General features: G+C 41.1%; 2 protein-coding genes across 3 annotated transcripts in view; both read left to right on the top strand.

The window, feature by feature from the left end:
* The window catches only part of LOC114571169 (tetratricopeptide repeat protein 31), a 38,513-nt gene extending 28,030 nt beyond the window's left edge, over positions 1 to 10,483 (top strand). For both annotated transcript variants that reach the window (XM_028602012.1, XM_028602020.1), the window contains exons 6-16: positions 3,056 to 3,184; positions 3,980 to 4,025; positions 4,959 to 5,049; positions 5,166 to 5,307; positions 5,488 to 5,592; positions 6,328 to 6,415; positions 7,481 to 7,514; positions 7,891 to 7,965; positions 8,305 to 8,407; positions 8,501 to 8,640; positions 9,771 to 10,483. In XM_028602012.1, coding sequence (XP_028457813.1) covers positions 3,056 to 3,184; positions 3,980 to 4,025; positions 4,959 to 5,049; positions 5,166 to 5,307; positions 5,488 to 5,592; positions 6,328 to 6,415; positions 7,481 to 7,514; positions 7,891 to 7,965; positions 8,305 to 8,407; positions 8,501 to 8,640; positions 9,771 to 9,906 — 1,089 coding nt within the window. In that variant the 3' untranslated portion in view covers positions 9,907 to 10,483. The remainder of the gene's footprint in view (positions 1 to 3,055; positions 3,185 to 3,979; positions 4,026 to 4,958; positions 5,050 to 5,165; positions 5,308 to 5,487; positions 5,593 to 6,327; positions 6,416 to 7,480; positions 7,515 to 7,890; positions 7,966 to 8,304; positions 8,408 to 8,500; positions 8,641 to 9,770) is intronic.
* LOC114545875 (basement membrane-specific heparan sulfate proteoglycan core protein) overlaps positions 10,086 to 21,307 on the top strand; it is a 35,665-nt gene continuing 24,443 nt past the window's right edge. Inside the window, exons 1-5 of the mRNA XM_028564438.1 lie at positions 10,086 to 10,090; positions 11,660 to 11,731; positions 15,911 to 16,011; positions 17,120 to 17,341; positions 18,955 to 19,308. Of these exons, the coding sequence (XP_028420239.1) occupies positions 10,086 to 10,090; positions 11,660 to 11,731; positions 15,911 to 16,011; positions 17,120 to 17,341; positions 18,955 to 19,308 (754 nt within the window). The remainder of the gene's footprint in view (positions 10,091 to 11,659; positions 11,732 to 15,910; positions 16,012 to 17,119; positions 17,342 to 18,954; positions 19,309 to 21,307) is intronic.

Below are 21,307 nucleotides of genomic sequence, written 5' to 3' on the forward strand. Positions count from 1 at the left end.
TTGTTAAAGTTAATATTTCACATCCACAGCATGAAATTGTTTAATTTTTCTCTAGTCTCGCTTTGCCAGACCTTCCTCCACAGCGCTGCGGAGGAGGGTCTGGCTAGTCCACACAGTATTCCGGGATGGGAGAAAAACTTGCTCTGGTTTATTTATTACACACTCTCAGACACACTTCATGTTGTCAGTTCATGTTGTCATGTTTCCACTTCTGCGTGTGAACCACCAATGTTTGCACACACATGAACACAAAAACACCCACACCCACAAACAGACAGACACACACACCCACACATCCACAAACAGACAGACCGCCCCCCCCCACACACACACACACACACACACACACACACACACACACACACACACACACACACACACACACACAGTTCATGTTGTCATGTTGCCACTTGTGCATGTGAACCACCAATGTTCGCACAGAAATGCATGCACACACACACAGAAACACCCACACCCACAAACAGACAGATATACACACACACACAGTTCATGTGTCATGTTGCCACTTGTTCACACACACATGCATGCACGCACACACAAAAACAAAAACACCCACACACACGTTGTAGATGTTAATGTTCTAATAAGTTTCTCTTACAATAAGTATTTGCATTTATGTTAAAATAAGAGCAGTTAAAACTTTCCGGTCAAATTTGACCGAAAACAGTAAATTAAGGGGGGGGGGAACAACAAACATCTCGAGGAAAACAAAAACAAAAATAAACAAAAACAGAAAGCACACCTTGCCTAGTCACTCCTCTAATTCTTATGATGCTGAGGTCATTAGGACTAATATTAGTGCTGCTGCGTTTTTCCATAGGTCTAAAGTCTATGATTTAGCTTTGTTAATCCTCGCTGTAGAGAGCTCAAGCATAACTATGTCCAGAAAATACAACAACCACTGTTTTATACAAGACGAGTGGGGGAAGGGAGCCAGCATTGAGCTATCATTTTCTTGGTCGCGGTTGAACCAGCTAGCCGAATCTTCCTCTGTCTCCCAAGCAGATGTAATTTAGAGTCATCATTAAGTAACAAAACAATCGGGTCAGTAGGAAGTGGACATCCTATCACATCAGATATTATTGATGTTATTTTATTCCAGAACTCATGCACCTGTTCACACTCCCAGACCATGTGCAGGAAAGTTCCAGTTTGTTCAGGTTGACAGAATGTGCAATAGGGAGTAAGAATGGCTTTGGACACATTTCTCTTCTGAGGTGTCCAAGATGTCCTATGACATAGGTTGAAGTGGATCTGCTGGTGATTTGGGTTCTTGGAACAGAGGGAATTGTTGTCCCAAACTGTCTCCCAATTAATTATGTTCCCCTCAGAGCTTAGCTCTCGCTCCCATTTCTTTACTATTGAAAGTTCTCTACGGATAGTTTAGCATAGATCCTGGACACCAATCCTCTCACAGGAGAAACAACAAGCTATTTATTGATTGGGTGGGTCTCGTGGGTCTTCTCCATGGTACACCATAACATTTTAGGGCTGATCAGAAGATAAAGGAAGAAGGATGTCCTAGGGACCTCCAAGCTAGTTCTCAGTCTTCAAAACTTAACATACCTTCATCATTGAATAGCTGGTCTAGAGTATAAATACCTCTGTTACTCCACTGGTTATAAACAAAAGGTTTGTTACCAGACATTAAGTGTATGTTGTGCCAAATTGGGGTGCTCAACAAACAGTGTTTAAAGGTTAAAGAAAGCAGTTAAACATTTGATTATCATATTGTTTATATTATTTCAAATGTTTAGCCTAAAGGACACTCACAATTCCTTTGGCTGTAGCAGCAGTACAAGGACAGGAATGTACAACACAGCAGCATGTCATGAACCGCGGGTAGCTAGTTAGCTAGCGCTTACTGATAGCTCAAACTGGTGTGCCACAGTGAAGTTTTGAAGGCCATTATTTCGCAGTCTTTCGGGAGGCAGAGTAGGCAGTGCATTCTATACGAATTGTCTTTCACTCCGACAAATGAAAACATGGACTCTAAGTAGGGCCAGGGGTGGTCTCCTTCCTCACCCTCACCGCCACCATCACCGAAGGTGTTGAAGGTGGTGTTCTGGTTCTGGTTCTTCCATCTCGAAACAACTAACAAAGCTCAAGTGTTTTCAATGCAGGCAACAGAGCGAAAGGCAGAACGGGAGCAGGCGCTGTCTTCTTATAAGACAGCTTGATCGCTTGATTCGCTCAGTGATGAGCCAGCTTCATCAGACCTGGTGACAGAGCCCTCTACCACTCTGGCAGGGATAATGTTGGTTTGGAATGATTCAGAACATTTTTATAATGGTAACGAGTAACGATGCAGCACATAAAAAATGTATCGGAGTAAAAGTATTAAACTCATCAGAAATTAGGGCCGGGCGATATGGAGAAAATCAGCTATCACGATATTCTTGACCAAATACTTCGATATCAATATTGATAGTCTAGGGTTGACAATTGGTGCTTTAACAAAATATCTTCACACTTAGATTTTAGATAAATAATCATCAGTAATGTGGACATAATGTCTAAGTGGGGAAAAGGCAAATAATAGAACAGCTAGTACAGTCTGGTAGGTTCAGAAAAGTACATCACTTCACTGTAATGCAGCCTTTAAAACCAGGAAAAGACAACACTTATGTCATATCACGATATGACGATATCCAAAATCTAAGACGATATCTAGTCTCATATCACGATATCGATACAATATCAATATGTTGCCCAGCCCTATGGAAAATATGTACTAAAGTAAAAGTGGAAGTAGGAGAAAAAAATAATACTCCAGTAGAGTAAAGATTCAGTCTTTTAGTATTTAAGTACAGTAGTGAGGTAGTTCTACTTTGTTACTATACATCTCTGCCCAGAGATGATACCACCTGGATAATTGAGATGGAGCTATGTTGATTTGCTAAACATTTGAATCCGATACAATTAAATCAAGAACAGGTGTCCTTGTTTTTCCTTTTTGTTTTTGAAGATAATTATCACATTTTGTCAGCCGGTTGTATTTAGTGTTTTTCGTGTTACTTTCCTGATGTTTTAGGAGCCCGAGTGGGATGTCAGCAGTGCATTTGTGGCCAACGCTGCCAGCCACATCAAAGTCAAAGCTCTGAAGAACAGAGCAATACTGATCTCCAGAGAGAACAACGAGAACGAGGCCAGGAGCAGCCAGGTACACACACACACACACACACACACACACACACACACACACACACACACACACACACACACACACCCACCCACACATCCATTCATGTTGCATCCATTCATCCAGTTTGTAGCTATTAATTCAACCTCCCAACTGCCTCCGTCTTTTCGTGGGAACAATGGACAATTCTCCAGCAGTTTTTTTTTTATTTGTCTGATGACAAATGTGGAAACCAGAAAATCAGCATTGCTTACACTATACTAACAACACTGTCTGTTGTGGCTATTCCTTTTCCAAATTATAGCCACTGCCCCAGCAATAGAAGAGCGTTTTTAACGCAGCATTGTTTTAATGTTGTTGATCCAGGCATGCGGTCGTTGTTTGAAAATAATAATTAAACACAAGTATCCTACCTATAGAAATAAATCTTTATGATCCTACCAAAATGTTGTAGGCTAGTGTTGCATGTGTGTGTGGATCAGGGGAAAATAAACAATACTTAAGGTTTCTTAAATTATATCAAATAAGATGAAACATGATGACTAGATGTGGTTAAAAAACTGTGTTTGGTCTCAACTAAAGCTAGGACTTCCAAAAAAAAAAATCTGTTTCCAACTTCCCTTTATCAGTTATACCACACCCACAATTACTACGGTGTGGCCGATTTGCCAATCAGTGGCCTAGCTGTCAATCAAAATCAGCGGGCTAGAACTATAACCAAAATATGGGATGTTTTAAAATACTACTATACTATTGTTCTTTAAATATAAACCAAAATTGCTTTTTTGGCTCCTACACTGTCTGTTGTGATTGCAGGTGGAAAGCACAGAAGAAATGAAGAGGAGGGGGGAGTCTCTGACAGGTGAATCTATCTATTTGCTGTCCTTTGATTACTGTACACCTGGTTCCCTTTTAATAAGTCTAGTGCACAAGATACACCTCATAACTACACATCTCAGGACCGCCCTGAGACAAACGTGGCTGCTAACTGCAACTTGACTGATTGAGGGGGAGGCATACAACTGCAAGGCTGTATTATCTAGTTTCATGCTTATTTTATCCTCTAATCATAATTAGTAGACATAACTTAATTACCATTATAAATGCAGTAGCTTGACATTTTATGTAATATGTGTTGAGTCAAACTTTGGATGAAGCACAGGGAAACAGATTAGTTTATAAAACGTAAGTTGGATAAAAAACGTAGAATAAGGTGAGGAATTGTTACTGACTTGTTGCTAAAGTAGTCTAGCTCAACGGATGCACAGTGCTGGGATAAAGCCTGACATTGAATGTTTCTCCCCTTCTGCTATCTCCGCTTTCTATTTTGCAAGTGCTGCATCCGAGGCTTAGCGCCACCCACGGTTGTGATTGGTTAAAAAAAACAAAAAAAACAAGCCAGAGCATTTTTCCCACCCCCCCCCATCCCAGAATAAATAAGCGCTGTAGCCAGATTTTACTCTAGTGCTGACACAGCGCTGCGGAGATAGGTCTGGCAATGTGAGACTACTGCTAATGCAGTAGCGTTAAAGGTTAGTTTACCCAAATTACAAAAAACCTTTTTTCTATTTTCTCACATTCCGTAAATATAATGAAAAATGCTATGTTAAAAACATGAAACTGTAGCATTACCTTTCAAAAACAATGTCCTGGGTACTAAAAATAATTCACAGAACACAATGTCAATGTATTTTTTATAAGAAAGTAGAAGATATAAGTATGTGTGAGGGAATGCATTATGCCAGTAAAGTCCTCATAGTTTAAGTGCAAATGTATGTGTGTGTACCTTCTCCAGTGCAGGGCATTCAGATGTTTGAGCAAGGCCAGTACAGCCAGGCAGTGGACATGTTTACAGAAGCCATCTACTGCGACCCGAGGGACCACAGGTTAGCTGAAACGTGAACCCAACTCACCTCCTCTTGCCCTGCGCCTCTTTTCCCTCATCACATTCACTTTGCCTTAAATAAATATCTCCGTCTGTGTCTCTCTGTGACTCTCGCAGGTTCTATGGAAACCGCTCTCACTGCTATTGGGTTCTGGAGCAGTACTCCTCCGCCCTCACGGACGCTCAGAGGTCCATCCAGCTGGCTCCTTATTGGCCGAAGGGATACTTCCGTAAGGGGTGTGCTCTGATGGGGTTAAAGGTTAGCACCTGACGTACAACCCAAAAAAGTAATGATTTGCACTCTGTGATTTAGTATTTGGACCAAAGGGATGCTACCTGCTTGAATATTAATGTTTTTAAACAGATCTGTCTGTGTGTGTGTGTGTGTGTGTGTGTGTGTGTGTGTGTGTGTGTGTGTTGTGTGTTGTGTGTGTTCCAGCGGTACAGTGAGGCGGAGGCAGCCATGGAGCAGGTGCTGAAGTTGGATCAGCGCTGTAAGGAAGCATCCGGTAAACTCTTTACCTGCCGGCTCCTGCAGCTCATGGTGAGGAGGACAAGTGACTAGAAGGGTCGACTTCCTCCGAGGCTGCGGTCAAAGTTTTTTTTTTTGTTTTGTTATTTTGTGGGGATAATTTTAACCCTTGTGTTGTCTTCCCGTCGACCATGCAACTTTGTGTATTTCGGAGTCGAAATTTCAACATTCAACATTCTTTTTCGACACTTTTCTCGACGTTTTTGTTGATTTTATTAAAAAAAAAATTGTCAATTTTTTGCAGGTTTTTTTTTGGTTACTTTTTTTTTTTAAATGTTTTTTGTCGATTTTTCCAACATTTCTCACTTTTTCCAACATTCATTTGTCATAGTTCTGATATACACAACAGGAGGGTTAAAGAACATGACATCTACAGGATATATCAAACCAAAATTACTGTGTCAAAAAAAACCTCATGAACATGTGGTTAGCTGGCTGTTAATAGGTCAAGATGGACTAAGAGTTAGATAATATTGTAGCTTTGATGACCAGTGTCAGGTTTTTTTACTCTGAAATTAGCATCCACAGGTTGAGGCCCACTAGAGCTCTGTAAGCTAGTGGGTGTGTTGGAGGGAAGTTTATTTCTTTTGACATATCAGAATCTCATGCCTCCTAACCAGTTGGTTAGAACTAAAGTGTTGCTCTTGTCCAAATATGGATAAAGTGTCTTGCGTCAGGGCATTTGAAAGGAAGAGTGATGTGTACACGATGTAACTTTAATGTGCATATTTGCCTTTTTACTTTTAGGAGTTGGGTTTTGAGGAAGAGCAGAGTAAACTGCTGCTGGAGAAGTTCACCACCGTTCAGGCGGCCACCACCTCACCCGAGGCCAAAAGTAAGAACCAGCTGCAGTGCCACAGCTGTCCACACTGGGGCAGCAGTCACATCAGACGTCAATAGGAGACACATGCTGCTACTAACCGGGGATTTCCACCGAATGCAGAACGTCTGCGGACCGGCTCCGCTGCGTGTCTGCTGCGTGCTCCGCCGTCCATCAATACCCACCCGGTCCGGATTTGTTGCATAACGGCTGCAGCCATGACTGACAGTTGTAGTCACGAGGGCCCACGAGATCTCGCGAATTCACGTAGAATAGAACCATAAAACCAAACAACAGTTAGTTTCCATCCAGAGGAGTAGAGGGGAAACAACTCTGTGCTGTGTGTTTTCAAGGTGTAGTGCAGGGAAATATGATCCGCCGTGAGCCCGGTGTATTTTATTTTGTTTCTGTGCTCGACTTGCTGTCCTGCACTATCTGCCGTGTGCTGATTTGCTGCAGAGCTCTCCGGCGTCCGGCAAAAATAGAAGCTCTGCGTATCTGCTCCGGAGGGCTGTGGACCACCGGAGCAGATCCGCAGACGTTCCGCAACCGGTGGAAATTGGGGGTAACTGAGCGTACATCATGACAGAAAGACCTATGTGTATAGACATTATTAAAAAACATGAACATTAAAATATCGATTTTCTACTGTACAATGAACAGCACATACAGACAATACTTTGAAGTTAGGACGGTATTAGGGGCAGAGAAATGTGTAATCTGCAGAGTGAAATCAGTGTGTTGGATATAAAGACATACAGAATGAATCTGCACTCTTTATACTAGTAGACATGGAGTAGATCCTATAAGTAAACCGACAAACACTTACCATGCATAAACTGTTCTAAAGTGTGTTAAAGCCACGTGTGGCCCCTTGAAGAATCTGCAGTTTTCCAAATGACGTTGATCGATATTATGTTTAATTTATACAGTGTTGGCACAATAGCGCAGCTAGCCAGAGAAAGATATGTAATTTACAGCCGACATCAGTGGTTGACCCATGGTAAATACATCATATCGATGCCGTGTTTTTATTGTTTTGTCATTCCATAATGTCTACTTCCTGTCTCTGACTTCCAGCACTAAAGCTCACATCTCAGCAGGACCAGAGTGGGTATGTTGTATGGCTATTAGCAATACACATAATCACACCAATCACTTTGAAATCTTCAGGACTGCAGAATGTTTTGAGGGCGTGAATGTTAATACAGTATCATTTCAAACATGAAGCAAACCAATCCTCTATTTTTATAGACATATATAAATCACATGTTATCTTTCAGTTAAATATATACACTGGGAACTGTTAATATCTTATACTGTGGCCGGGTCAATAAAAATTATAATGTCATGTAAACTTTTGGCTTTCAAATACTGGACAAATAATCACTCTCACATATTATCCTCTCCTGTGATCTTTGCCTTACTTCTGTTCTTCCTGTTCACAGCCTTCTCTTTTCCCCCACTAACTTCTCTTTTCTATTCTGCAGGAGCTGTCGCTCTCTGTGGGTTGGGAACATTACAGTGGAGGTTACAGAGACAGACCTCTGGGATCTCTTCAAAATGTAAAAACACTGTGTGTGTGTGTGTGTGTGTGTGGGTGTGTGTGTGTGTGTGTGTTAGGTTTTATATGTAGTGAAAAACAAATGAAGGCAGTACAACTATACAAAGAAGACATACTTCACATAATCATATTTTATGAAGGGTAATAAAAAGCACCAACTACAACAGCTGCAGCAATAATTAATAAGTTTTAAGCAGTGCAGGCTACGGTGTTCCAGGAACATTCCAACGGGTGTGACGTAGTAGTGGGTGCGCCAAACTTGGCAGTTAGGCCCGTACCACGGGAGTCCCGAAAAATTGTCACCCACTAAGTCAAAGGCTCTGTGTTTCCATGGTTACAGGTTTGGTGAAATAGAGAGCATCAGAGTTCTTCATGAGCGTTTCTGTGCCTTCGTCAACTTCAAGAATGCCAACGTGGCTGCCAAAGCCCTTGATAAGCTGCAGGCGAGTGATGAACAAAACTCAACGCGATGTTACTCCTCTCGAATGTAATAGTCATTGTACGAGTATGTTAATGTGCGGCTTCTTCCTGTGCAGGGGGTAGAGCTGGGCAGCAGCAAACTGGTGATGAGGTACCCAGATCGTTGGATCCAGCGCCCCCTGCCGCCCATCCAAAAGAACAACACCAGCCTCAGCTCCAACGCTGCGGGAACACTGCCGAGCTCAGCTGCTATAGGGTACTGGGCAACTTCCTCTCGACATGTGTATCTGTGTGGTGCAACATTGTACCCACTCTGCAGGCGTAAACCGTAGACTGTAAAACAAGATCCTTCCTCCCACTGTACCAAAGTGAAGCCAAAATATCCCGGATACGGGCGCCGCCATCTTGTAATTTTGGAGCCAGAGTCTGCGCAGTAGTGATCGGGCGGTGGAGCCGCGGTAAGAAAGTCCCGCCCACATGGTTTAAAATTAGCACCATCTACCAGCCAAATGCTGGTAAAATATGCAAGTGGCTGGTAGATTTGCTTCACTCGCCAGCCCAAAAAAACAATGGTAATCTATTGAGTGGTTGGTCAAATTTGAAAATGTACTAGACATTTGGCGGCTGGCAAAAAAGTGAATTTTGAACCCTGCCTGCCCATACACCCAATCGCAAGTCAATCCCAGCTATTTTTATAGCATCAAATAACTAATAAAAACCAAACTTATCAGAAAAATGACAGTTGAGCAAACATCAGCATGATAAGAACTATCTAAATGACAGAAACCATCTGTAGGGAAACATTTATTTGGCGTGCACTTTGACTTTTTCATTTGGCCAATGGCCCATCTGCTAATGGAGGAGGGTGGGGTTTATGACCTGTACTGCAGCCGCCAGAGGACGATCCAGATGTTTTGGCTTCACTTATACAGTCTATGCATTAACCCCTGGTGTAAAGTCACATTGGTCCTTTATAAAGTTAGGACATCTTTACCAGCTATCACATCTTTAAGTTGTTTTAGGGATAAAGATTAGCATTAACTGTGTTGTTAAAGTTAGGGTAAAGAATAATATTAGAAATGTCGGTGTGATGTTTTGGGAGGATGAAAAGAAAAACGTTACTAGAGAGGACAAATCTCAGTTCCTTAAAGCGTGTTCAGGCTAAGATCCAACATCTTCCATCCACAATAATCAGTGGTTAAAAAAAACAGAATAATCCTTCAACACAGGAGTTAACATGACGACAGGTCATCATCTTGTGTGCTTTATTGTCTCATTGTCTCAGTCTCCGTTCACCATTAGCATTCCATCGCTTGCCTGCATGTTTACGTGCATTTGTCTGTGAACGTGACGCAGGAATCGTCTCCTCTGGTTCTGTCCAAGCAGGTCCAGACGGTGTGTACCTATCTATGGAGACGAGTGCTTCTACTGGCGGACCACGGGCTGTTTCTATGGCGACAAGTGCCGTTTCAAACACATACCAGACCAACAAGGTCGAGACAAGAAACCATGGCATCCCTAACTGCGACCCCTGCCCTCCCAACCCCAGCATCAGGACGCATTAATGAAAGATTTAGACGGGGAGCGGGAACAAGAAGGACAGCGAGCATGGAGTGGACACGTGAACATGTTTGTGGGAAAGAGAGAGTCAGATATGGTATGTATGTGATAGCCAAAGTCAGAGGTTGGGTCTCTGACACGATGGGGTTAGAACGTCGAGAGCCCTAACCTCAGAAATATGCTTAAAGAATTCACATGATAACGCAGAACTTCTGATGTAAGGAAGTCCTCCAAGGAATTTAAATCATTGGAAGCGTGGCTAAGAGTCTCTTGGCTCCATTTGGATCCGATAAGGTTTCTGCGTGGAGATCTCTGCTCTGTGGGAAGTATCAGTCATCTGTCATCAGAAGGATTTACTTGGACGAATACGTTTGGTTGAACCATATCGGAAACACTTCTCAAAACTCAAGCTCAGTGACAAACTTTATCTCTTTAACACCCCTCTTGGATTACATTGAAGTCAAGAGTTATTTTTCATATTTTTTAAAGAGCATTTCAAATGTATTTGAAAAAACAAACAATAAATCAACTAAATTAAACACATTGAAATGTTTTCGTGTTTACTCAACACCTTCAACCAGTTAACTCTTTCAAATCCCAACTAACACATTAGAAATGATAAGAATTCAAATGTTGCCTTTGCTTTTAGAGAACTATCACGACCTGGATGACTGAGAACCTCCTCAGGCAAATTAGGTTATGATTTGACACTATACATAACATTTAATGAAATTGTTAAATAGTTCTCTGAAAATCTGAAAAATCCATTTGAAATTATGGACATTGAATCAGGATCAGAAAAGCTTTATTGCCAAGTACGTTTTTTACACATACAGGGAATTTGTTTTGGTGCTGTAGGTGCGCGTCACACAATCTCTAAATACAAGAAGGCTAAGAGAATCAAGCACCAGAATATAACAATATAAGTATAAACATATATACACAGTTTGTATTAATTAAAAATAAATATAAAAATAAAATGAGCAGCAGAGTAAGTACAGTGACATGTAGAGCCAGAGGTGGATGTGGAGTGTGGAGAGAGTCAGGGTGGATTCCGGGCCTTGTTGATAAGGCTAGTGGCGGAGGGGAAAAAACTGTTCTTGTGGCGTGAGGTTTTGGTCCTGATGGACCTCAGCCTCCTGCCAGAGTTTGTGGTCGGGATGGGAGGGGTCGGCCACAATCTTTCCAGCACGCTTCAGAGTCCTGGTGGCGTAAAGGTTCAGGAGCGGCGGCAGATTGCAGCCAATCACCTTCTCTGCAGACCGAATGACATGCTGCAGTCTGCCCTTGTCCTTGGCAGTGCTAGCAGCGTACCAGATGGTGATGGAGGATGTGATTGTATCTTCCCCATGCCACTTGATGTCTCTTTAGATGATTTAACCCTGTCCTATTCTATACGTAATTAGCCATGTTTGGGACTGATGGCATGCTACTAAATTGAATCTGAACCGTCACAACAGGTACTCAAGCAAAGATTAAAAACATGTCTTCAAATAGTCCCCTCCATTATTGTTAGGCTGGGGTATATACACAATATGAGCAGTGCATGTGCTTACAGGCCTAAAAAGTATTCTTAAATTTTGTTTTCCCATAATGTGAAGCGGAAGAAAGACGTGACAGATTTTAACCACAAAACCACAGCCATCTGAAGTGCTCATAGATGTACAAATACGTGCTCCGTACAAGAGCCACCTGGTGTGTTTTAACAAATAAAGAGATGAGAGGAGCTGCTATGGGTTTAACAGCAGCAACAAGGGGATTTGTTGTCCTCTTTCTGTCCATGACAGGTACTGTACATTTAAGTTTTAGTGAATGTATGACATTTATTCAGTTGACTCAAAGAACTTCAGAGGAAGGTTGGTTTGAACTCTCAGTTTGCCACTGTTCTAGATACAGTATGTGTTATGAGATGCAAACATTCACTTGTCGTTCTGTAAACTTCATTTTTTTCACAACATCTCACTGTATCTTTTTACCTAAACATTGATGGGAAAATGACAATTACATGTTATTGTCTCCTGGTATTGTTATCTCAAATAGTGGATTTTGGCTGATCTGAGACACTAACATTTGTTTTAAGTTGGATATACAGTTGTGTTCAGAATAATAGCAGTCCAACATCACTATTAACCTCATAAATCAAATTTTTTGGTAGAAGTGATATTTCTACATGGCAAATAATTTACTAGTAAGTGTTGTAGAGTCATAGAAAACCAACAGACTCAACAGTCGTGACATGCATGCTGCTCATTCTGTGTAATTGAATCTGTAATTGAAAGGGGCATGTTCAAAATAATAGCAGTGTTGTGTTCACTTAGTGAGGTGATTGATTCTGTGAAGACACAGGCATCAATTATGGCCTATATTGAAGGAAGGAAGGAAGCAAATTTTGTGCATGCTGGTTATGGTGCATTTCACACTGAAATACTCAGCAAAATGGGTCGTTCCAGTCATTGCTCTGAGGAACAGCGGACTTTGATTAAAAAGTTGATTGGAGAGGGGAAAACATATAAAGAAGTGCAAAAAAACTATAGGCTGCTCAGCCAAAATGATTTCAAATGCCTTGAAATGGCATCCAAAGCCTGAACGACGTGGGAAAAACAGTTAACTACCATTCGAAGGGCTCGAAGAATAGCCAAAATGGCAAAGGCTCAACCAATGATCAGCTCCAAAAGACATCTACTGAATAGGTTGAAATTTGCCAAAGGACACATTGACCGGCCAAAGGAAAATTCTGTGGATTGATGAGAGCAAAATTGTTCTTTTTGAGTTTAAGGGCCGCAGACAGTTTGTCCGAATACATAATTAGCCCTGTTTGGAACTGATGGCATGCTACTAAATTGAATCTGAAACAACAGGTACTCAAGCAAAGATTAAAAAACTTGTCTTCAAATAGTCCCCTCCATTATTGTTAGGCTGGGGTATATACACAATATGAGCAGTGCATGTGCTAACAGGCCTAAAAAGTATTCTTAAATTTTGTTTTCCCATAATGTGAAGCGGAAGAAAGACGTGACAGATTTGAACCACAAGACCACATCCTTCTGAAGTTCACATAGATGTACAAATACGTGCTCCGTACAAGAGCCACCTGATGTTGTGTTTTAACAAATAGAGAGCCGCAGACAGTTTGTCCGACGACCCCCATGCACTGAATTCAAGCCAGATTACTGTGAAGACAGTAATGTAATGGGGATGTTTCTCGTACTGTGGTGTTTGGCCTATTTATTGCATACCAGGGATCATGGATCAGTTTCAATACATCAAAATACTTGAAGAGGTCATGTTGTCTTATGCTGAAGAGGAAATGCCTTTGAAATGGGTCTTTCAACAAGACAATGACCCAAAACACACCAGTAAGCGAGCAAAGTCTTGGTTCCAGATGACCAAGATCGATGTTATGGAGTGGCCAGCCCAATCCCCAGACCTCAATCCCATAGGTGACATCAAAAATGCTGTTTCTGAGGCAAAACCCAGTAATGCAGAGGATTTGTGGACTATAGTGCAATCGTCCTGGGCTGGAACACCTGTTCACAGGTGCCAGAAGTTGGTCGACTCCATGCAACACAGATGTGAAGCAGTTCTCAGAAATAATGGTTATGCAACTAAAAATTAGTGCAGTGATTCAAAGTAAAGAAAACCCTTGAGACATTTTTCAGTTTATACACTAAATGTTTGAGTTTGTAAAGAAAAATGCAAATACTGCTATTTTTTTGAACAGCCTAATATTCCATTTTCTTCACTTTCTGTAAAGGTATAACAAAAACTCTATCCATTTTGGTTATGTTTTGATTTAGAATTGAATCTGCAGTGTTCCCAATGCATTGATATTATGGAATTAAAAGCTATTCTAAGGATTTTGAGCATTATTCACTTTTTTAAATCACACTGCTATTATTTTGAACACAACTGTATATCATAAGTAAGAAATCAGTAATACAGCAACTTCCATATAATGTGAAAGCAGCAGAATTTTACAAAATCTTTCATAAACATCAAATGTTAGTATCTGAAAAAAACAGCCTCATTTCTGCTTGCTTTTTATATAGATTTAGTAGCCTATGTTATGCTATCTTTAAGGCTAAGCGTGTTACGATATTAACAATGGTAGAATTTGCCAATATGCCAGCTAAATGTTAGCTCATTGGTTGGCATGCTAACATGCTAAGGTTAGCATTATTCAGAAGCACTTGGATTAATGCTTACATAGCTTGACAAGCTAAATGTCAGCATTTTAGAGTTTGCTGTTGACATGTTAACATTAGTATAACTCAGTGGCACTTGGAGCATAATGCTAACATAGTTACATACCGGTACTAAACGCTAGAATGTTGACATAACTGTGGATCTGCATGTTGCAGTATTGTAGCTCTGAATACAGCTACAGCTGACAAAGTACAACTTAAGATGATAAAAGTTATGCAATATAGCAACAGGCTTTACATTTTTGCTCCACTAAAGATCTAAGAAAAGCAAAGTCTGTCATGAGCAATGCTGGTAGGACATATGCAGCAATATACAGTTGAGTACACTCATACATCAGTTGTTGTGTGAGATGGTCAGCCCAACCTGAGACCAAACAGTTTCTTGCTTTTAAAATTCATATTCAAGTCCCTGCCTGCATCTTTGAGGTGTAAAAATGGAATATATGTTTGTACTGGTTAAATACTTTTATGACAATGGAAATCCCCATTCTGCTTTCTAGCTCAACAGGAAATGTTTTTGGAGGGAAAAAAAGAGACAAGGTTGTGTATGCTAAGATATCTCTTTTGTATAGTTATCTTTTTGTTTTTGTTAGCTATCTTATTATCTCTAGCTCTGGATAGTTGCCCAGCCATGACTTAGTGTGCCTCTATGTTTCTCTGCAGTTTTTTTTTACACAAGTCCACAGAGAGGAAATGAACCAAGCAAAACAGACCACACCTTTCTAAGAACGACTAGTATGACATTCACTTAACAGTTTATGGACATTCATCATGGTCCGTCAAACTTCATTAAAGGTCCCATGGCATGAAAATGTCACTTTATGAGGTTTTTTAACATTAATATGAGTTCCCCCAGCCTGACTATGGCCCCCCCCAGTGGTTAGAAATGGTGATAGGTGTAAACCGAGCCCTGGGTATCCTGCTCTGCCTTTGAGAAAATGAAAGCTCAGATGGGCTGATCTGGAATCTCCCCTTTTCTGCTTTGCCTGCCCAGAGAATTTGGCCCGTCCATGAGAAAGAGAGAGACATCATGGCTTTCAAACAAGCGAAGTGGCAGTTGGTCAAGGCCAAACCCCCACCCTCCATCTTGCCCACCCTCTCTCCTCCTCAATAGCTACAGACACAGAAATGGCACATACTGAGGAAAGCTCATTGTGGGACTGGCTCTAATGGCTGTAATTCTGCACCAAGGCTGAATTTCAGGAAAGAGACTTCAGATACAGTATTAGAGGAACACTAAGGTCTATATAAAAGAGACTTCAGATATAGTATTAGGGGACCACTAAGGCCTATATAAAAGAGACTTCAGATACAGTATTAGGGGACCACTAAGGTCTATATAAAATAGACTTCAGGTACAGTATTAGGGGACCACTAAGGCCTATATAAAAGAGACTTCAGATACAGTATTAGAGGACCACTAAGGTCTATATAAAATAGACTTCAGATTTAGTATTAGGGGACCACTAAAAGCATCCAAAGAGCACCATATCATGGGACCTTTTAAAGTTTGCATTTCCAATGCATTGAAGATCCATCACCTTCAGCCTGTATGATGTCCTGCCTCAGTGAACCAGTATTTATATAAAAAGGATCTGTATCTTTCCTTGTTTGTTCCTTTACAGTCTGTAAAACAGAACACCTTTTCTGTATTTTTGCTTGCCCCCAAATCAGACTTCACTGCAGATGAAAGTCATCTTATGTTACATATTGTGAATTTGATTGTGGTTTCTAATGTGTTTGTAATCTTCTGTGTTACAGTGGCAGAAAGCAGGAATGGGGTGACTTACATGTCTGCTCAGGTCTGTGCCGTGAGAGGATCAACAGTGGACATACGCTGCACCTGCAGACAGCCATCCACAGTAAAAAGACACCCTGTCCCAGTAGAGAACATATTATGGTTTACTGAAATGCAGGAAGACGGACCTGTGGATCTGAGAACAGACTCGGAGTACGCAGGCCGTGTGAAGTATTACTGTGATACAACCACCTGCACTTTAAGAATCTCAGACCTGAGAGAGAGCGACTCTGCCGAGTACAAGTTCAGGTTCAAACACAAACGAGTCGGGAGATTAAAAGGTTCACCGGGAGTCACTTTATCTGTCACAGGTCACATTTTTTAATTTCCAAATGTTTACCATCTAGGATATGTTAATAATTAAAGGGCTATTAGGATATTAAAGTGTAATCCGTTTTGCTGCTTTCAGTATTCTGCCAAAATACAACAAATTGCTTGTTGAATTTAAAACAAGTGAAAGGAAATCATTTCCATCATTCTTTTTTTGAACAAATTGAACACTGAATTGAATATAAAAAGCACCGTTAAAAAAAGAATGAAAGTGCAGTTTTCTACTGATATTGTTTTTCAACAAACAAACTCCACGCAATATCCTTTTGCGATATGTCGCGGACTGCCTTTTGCGGTATGTCACAGCCTTTCGCAATAAGTCACAGCCTTTCGCTTTATGTCGCAACCTTTCGCGATATGTCGCAGCCTTTCGCGATATGTCGCAGCCTTTCGCGATAAATCGCAGCCTTTCGCGATATGTCGCAGCCTTTTTGCGATATGTCGCAGCCTTTCGCAATATGTCGCAGCCTTTCGCGATATGTCGCAGCCTTTCGCGATAAGTCGCAGCCTTTCGCAATATGTCGCAGCCTTTTTGCGATTAGTCATAGCCTTTCGCGATATGTCGCTGCCCTTTCATGATAAGTTACAGCAATTTAACAATATGTCGCCGCATTTCGCGATGTCGCAGTCTTTTCACAATATGTCACATCCTTTCGCGATAAGTTACAGCCTTTCCCAATAAGTCGCTGCCCTTTCGCGATATGTTGCAGCCTTTTGCGATATGTTTATTGTGCAAGTTGATATCGTGCTGACGATAGAAAACGATATATTGTGCAGCCCTACTACTAATTACTGTGTATTTGCACGTTTGTGAATGCTGACAGTTTGCTCCTTCTTCACAGATCCAGATCTCCGGGTGCAGGTGAGAAGATCGTATTTTACCTGGGCTCAGCAGTTTTGTCAAAGCACTTGTCATTTACCTGATCGTCCATCCTACATCTGGTACAAGAACGGGCAGACAATTCAGGAGGAAACATCATCCTCATATTCAGATTACGTTGAGCCTGCAGACAGTTATTCCTGTGCTGTGAAAGGACATGCAGATTTCTCTGCTCCTCCAGTGTGTGAGTGTACTCCACTGTCTTTCACTATAAAAGAACGCCATCTGGTGGAGCTTTTTCACAGTTTTTTTTCCATCTATTGCTTAGACAGTTTGTCAAACAAAGCTCAAGCTGCCGTCTGCATTATCACATTTGACCATACTACATATCCAGCACACTAAACATCACACTGAACTAAAGTTAAGCACACGTATAAATACCGTAAACAAGGCTTCTAAAAATGTAGATACTTAGTATCGCCCCTGCCTTCTTTATCAGCACACCACCAAAATAGTATTCTGCGTTCAAGCTATTCTCACATCTCCTTTTTGAAACACATTTAGCAAGTCATGCTCTAAGCGCAGCACTGAACCAAAATTGACACATGGAGGGGAACTGGTGACTGCCACTAACTGTAATAAACGAACTGGAACTATTTTCAGCACAACGTTTACACCGACAGACACTGTGATCATGGGCAGTGCCAGATGTTGTAAAGAGGCTCAGCCTAAATCTAGGGGTATGCCGTGGGTATGCTCCATTTACGGCAGCTATGTGCACTATTTTTCAAGCCATTTGATAACAGACTGTCTAAAAATCTGTACATCATTTGGGAAAAACAAATTTGGGAAACGATAGTTTCCGAGGGAAAGAATCATCCTGTAGAGTCCGTCCTATTTTGTATCTAATTGTTCTCCAACTGTTGTCATCATTTTGAAAACAAAACACAACTGATCCACCTCGAGAGAGGCAACATATTGATGTTTCTACTTAGTAATGTACAGAAGAGTCGATAGGGTAGGCATAAACAGAATCAAAGAGACTGAGGGGAAATGACACAAAGTTGAATTTATTTAAAAACCCTCCAAGATTCGGGGCTTTTTGAGAAAACATTCCGTGCTGGAGCCCCAGAAGCCACACCCTCGTTCAGCCCCTGACTGTGATGTCATTGTGATGCTGGTGTGCTGAGAGTTTAACCAACCATAGTTAACTTCATTCCCAAAGAAAATGTAAAATGTAATGATTGATGACCACTGTGTACGGAAAAAAGGGATGCATAGTTTTTAGCATTTAGCATAGACACATTAGTGAATTGTAAGTTTTGTTGTACTTAAACATTGACTGTCTTAGGTACATTTGTACTAGGGCTGTCGTTGACTAAAGAAATTCTTAACACTTATACAATTTTGTCGACTAATCGATTAGTTGATTTAATTGACAGAGCTGTGCGCTTTGAGAGGTGGTTAAGACTAGAAAAGCACAATATAAATGTAGTTAATTAACCATCTGTAAAACTGAGTTTCTCCACAATTAATCCTGCAAAAGCACCACTTTAAATCTTGTGTTTACCATAAATGTGCTCATAAGTTTCTTGGAAATGAGTAATTAAGCATGAATAAGCATAAAAAATGACTAATCGACTAAAGAAATCTTAGTTGACTAAGACCAAAACGACCGATTAGTTGACTAATCGACTAAGAGGTGGCAGCCCTAATTTGTACTATTGCTTCCTGTAGGTCCATATATGGATAACATATATTTGTCAACTGTCAGAGATTTTGCCATACGTACATGAACAATGCTTCCTGAGAGGTTAACAATAATTATTAATGTAAGAAATCCATTTTATATTTCAGGTGTCTTTGGTCAAATCTGCAACAGAGTGACATACGCAGCCAGAAGCATCTGCGTCTCTAATGGCTCTTCAGTGGACATTTCTTGCACGTTTAACAGTTACGAAGATCAAGTTGAATCTACATTCTGGTTCAGTCCTGATCGTAGTTCTCAGTGGCAGAATCCTCCCCAGCCTGAAGACCTTAGTACAGACTCCCAGTATACAGGTCGTGTTCATGTTAAAACAGAGAGAGGATTCTCCACTCTGAGAATCTCTGACCTGAGAGAGAGAGACTCAGCTGAGTATCACTTCAAGTTCAAAACGCCAAACTTTGAATGGAGGAGTAGTTTACCTGGAACAACTCTGACTGTCACAGGTACTGATCAACACAAACTGATGGAAATACACCAACACAGTACATTTAAAAACTCTGAACATGTTGACAATAATTCTATATTATGAGTATGTATAGTATGATGTTTTTTGTTTTTTTTTCTTGGCGTATGACAAGGAATTGTGACCTATTTGTTAGGTATAGATGCCTGTAGCCTCACTTTTGCCAGACCTTCCTCCAAAGCGATGCAGAGGAGGGTCTGGCTAGTCCACACAGCATCATGGGATGGGAGGAAAACATGCTCTGGTTTATTGGCATTTCACATTTTCAAACCAATGACAATCGTTGTTGGGCGGCGCTAAGTGCAGGACAGAGCAGAGGTGCCTCTGCAAAATAGCCTCAGGAAGGAACTTGTTTTGGTGGAACATGTGTAGGTTCAAAGGTTGTTTTAGTCGTGCAACAGAAAACTCTGATTGGACAGATAGTCTAGCTAGCTGTCTGGATTTACCCTCCAGAGATCTGAGGAGCAGTTAACCATAGTCCTCAGAAATCCACCAGAGGTTAGAACGCCAGCACAAAGAAAGCGGAAGGTAACGGACATCTGGGTGAAAAGACACGCATCCCGCAGAATTTCCGGCAGCAACGGAGCAATCTCCGAAGTGGAACGTCGTGGATATAGACTAAGATGCCTGTGATTACGAAGTGTCCCATCACATACAATATTTTTTTTGTTCTCATATGCAGATCTCCAGATGCAGTTGATCAGAACAACAGTCTATCAGTCTCAGACCTATGCAGAGCTGAAGTGCCACAGCCGCTGCAGTCCAGCCGGTGGTCTTTCCTACGTCTGGTTCAAGAACGCACTGAAAAATATGACAGAGAAAACTTCTACTCACGCGGATTACTTTAATCCTGGAGACGCCATCTCATGTGCTTTCAAAGGACATGAGGAATCTCGCTCTCTTTCAGTGTGTGAGTTCACCACTGTCATATTATGATTTTATCTGGTTAATCCAAAAGTAAAATACATAGACACCATAATTCAGTTTGGAGGAATGATGGGTCATTTTAACCAGAGAGAAGATTCAATTTGAAAATGGAAAACTACAAATGTAAACCGAAAAGAAAGGATAAATCATTTGTTTACCACTGCAATGATGGGTAATTGGTGTTGAGTGCAGAAAACATTGAATTTTGATGTACAGGAAACACAGCATGGTTATATAGAGAGCCAAGCAGAAAGACTGCTAGAGATCTCCTCGGAGTATTCAGGCCATAAATAAATGTTACAAATACAAATAAAATGTTTCTTTCTGTGAACAAAACATTTTTAAATTAGGAACTACAACAAAGAAAAGATTGTATGTACGATATTCTCATCTTAAAGTTAATTTATGTTCATATTCCTTCTCCTCCAGATGGTCCAAAGCTTCCCTCTGTGTCAGTGAGTCCCTCTGCTGAGATAGTGGAGGGCAGTTCAGTGACTCTGACCTGTAGCAGTGATGCTAACCCAGCAGCTAACTACACCTGGTACAAGGAGAATGAAGACAACCCTCTCAGTGAAGAACCACAGCTCGTCTTCAGCTCCATCCAGTTCTCTGACTCTGGACAGTATTACTGTGCAGCTGAGAACGAGCTGGGGAGGAGGACATCTGAATATGCATTGATTAATGTGAAATGTGAGTAAAAACCTTTTTGAAAGCATTACATAACTACTATAAGGTAGTTTAATTCACTATTAGGGAGCAGATTTGCCCCATACCCACCACATCCTGTTTCAAATGCTGCCACATAATATAGTATTTAATAATCAGTTAATAAATGTCTCTCCCAGACGGTCCAAAGCTTCCCTCTGTGTCAGTGAGTCCCTCTGCTGAGATAGTGGAGGGCAGTTCAGTGAATCTGACCTGTAGCAGTGATGCTAACCCAGCAGCTAACTACACCTGGTACAAGGAGAACCAAACACTGTCTCATGGACCAGAAAGAAGTTATAAATTCACCTCCATCAGCTCTGAGGACAGAGGGAACTACTACTGCAAGT

The sequence above is a fragment of the Perca flavescens genome, chromosome 2 (assembly GCF_004354835.1).
Source record: "Perca flavescens isolate YP-PL-M2 chromosome 2, PFLA_1.0, whole genome shotgun sequence".
Taxonomy (NCBI): Eukaryota; Metazoa; Chordata; class Actinopteri; order Perciformes; family Percidae; genus Perca; species Perca flavescens.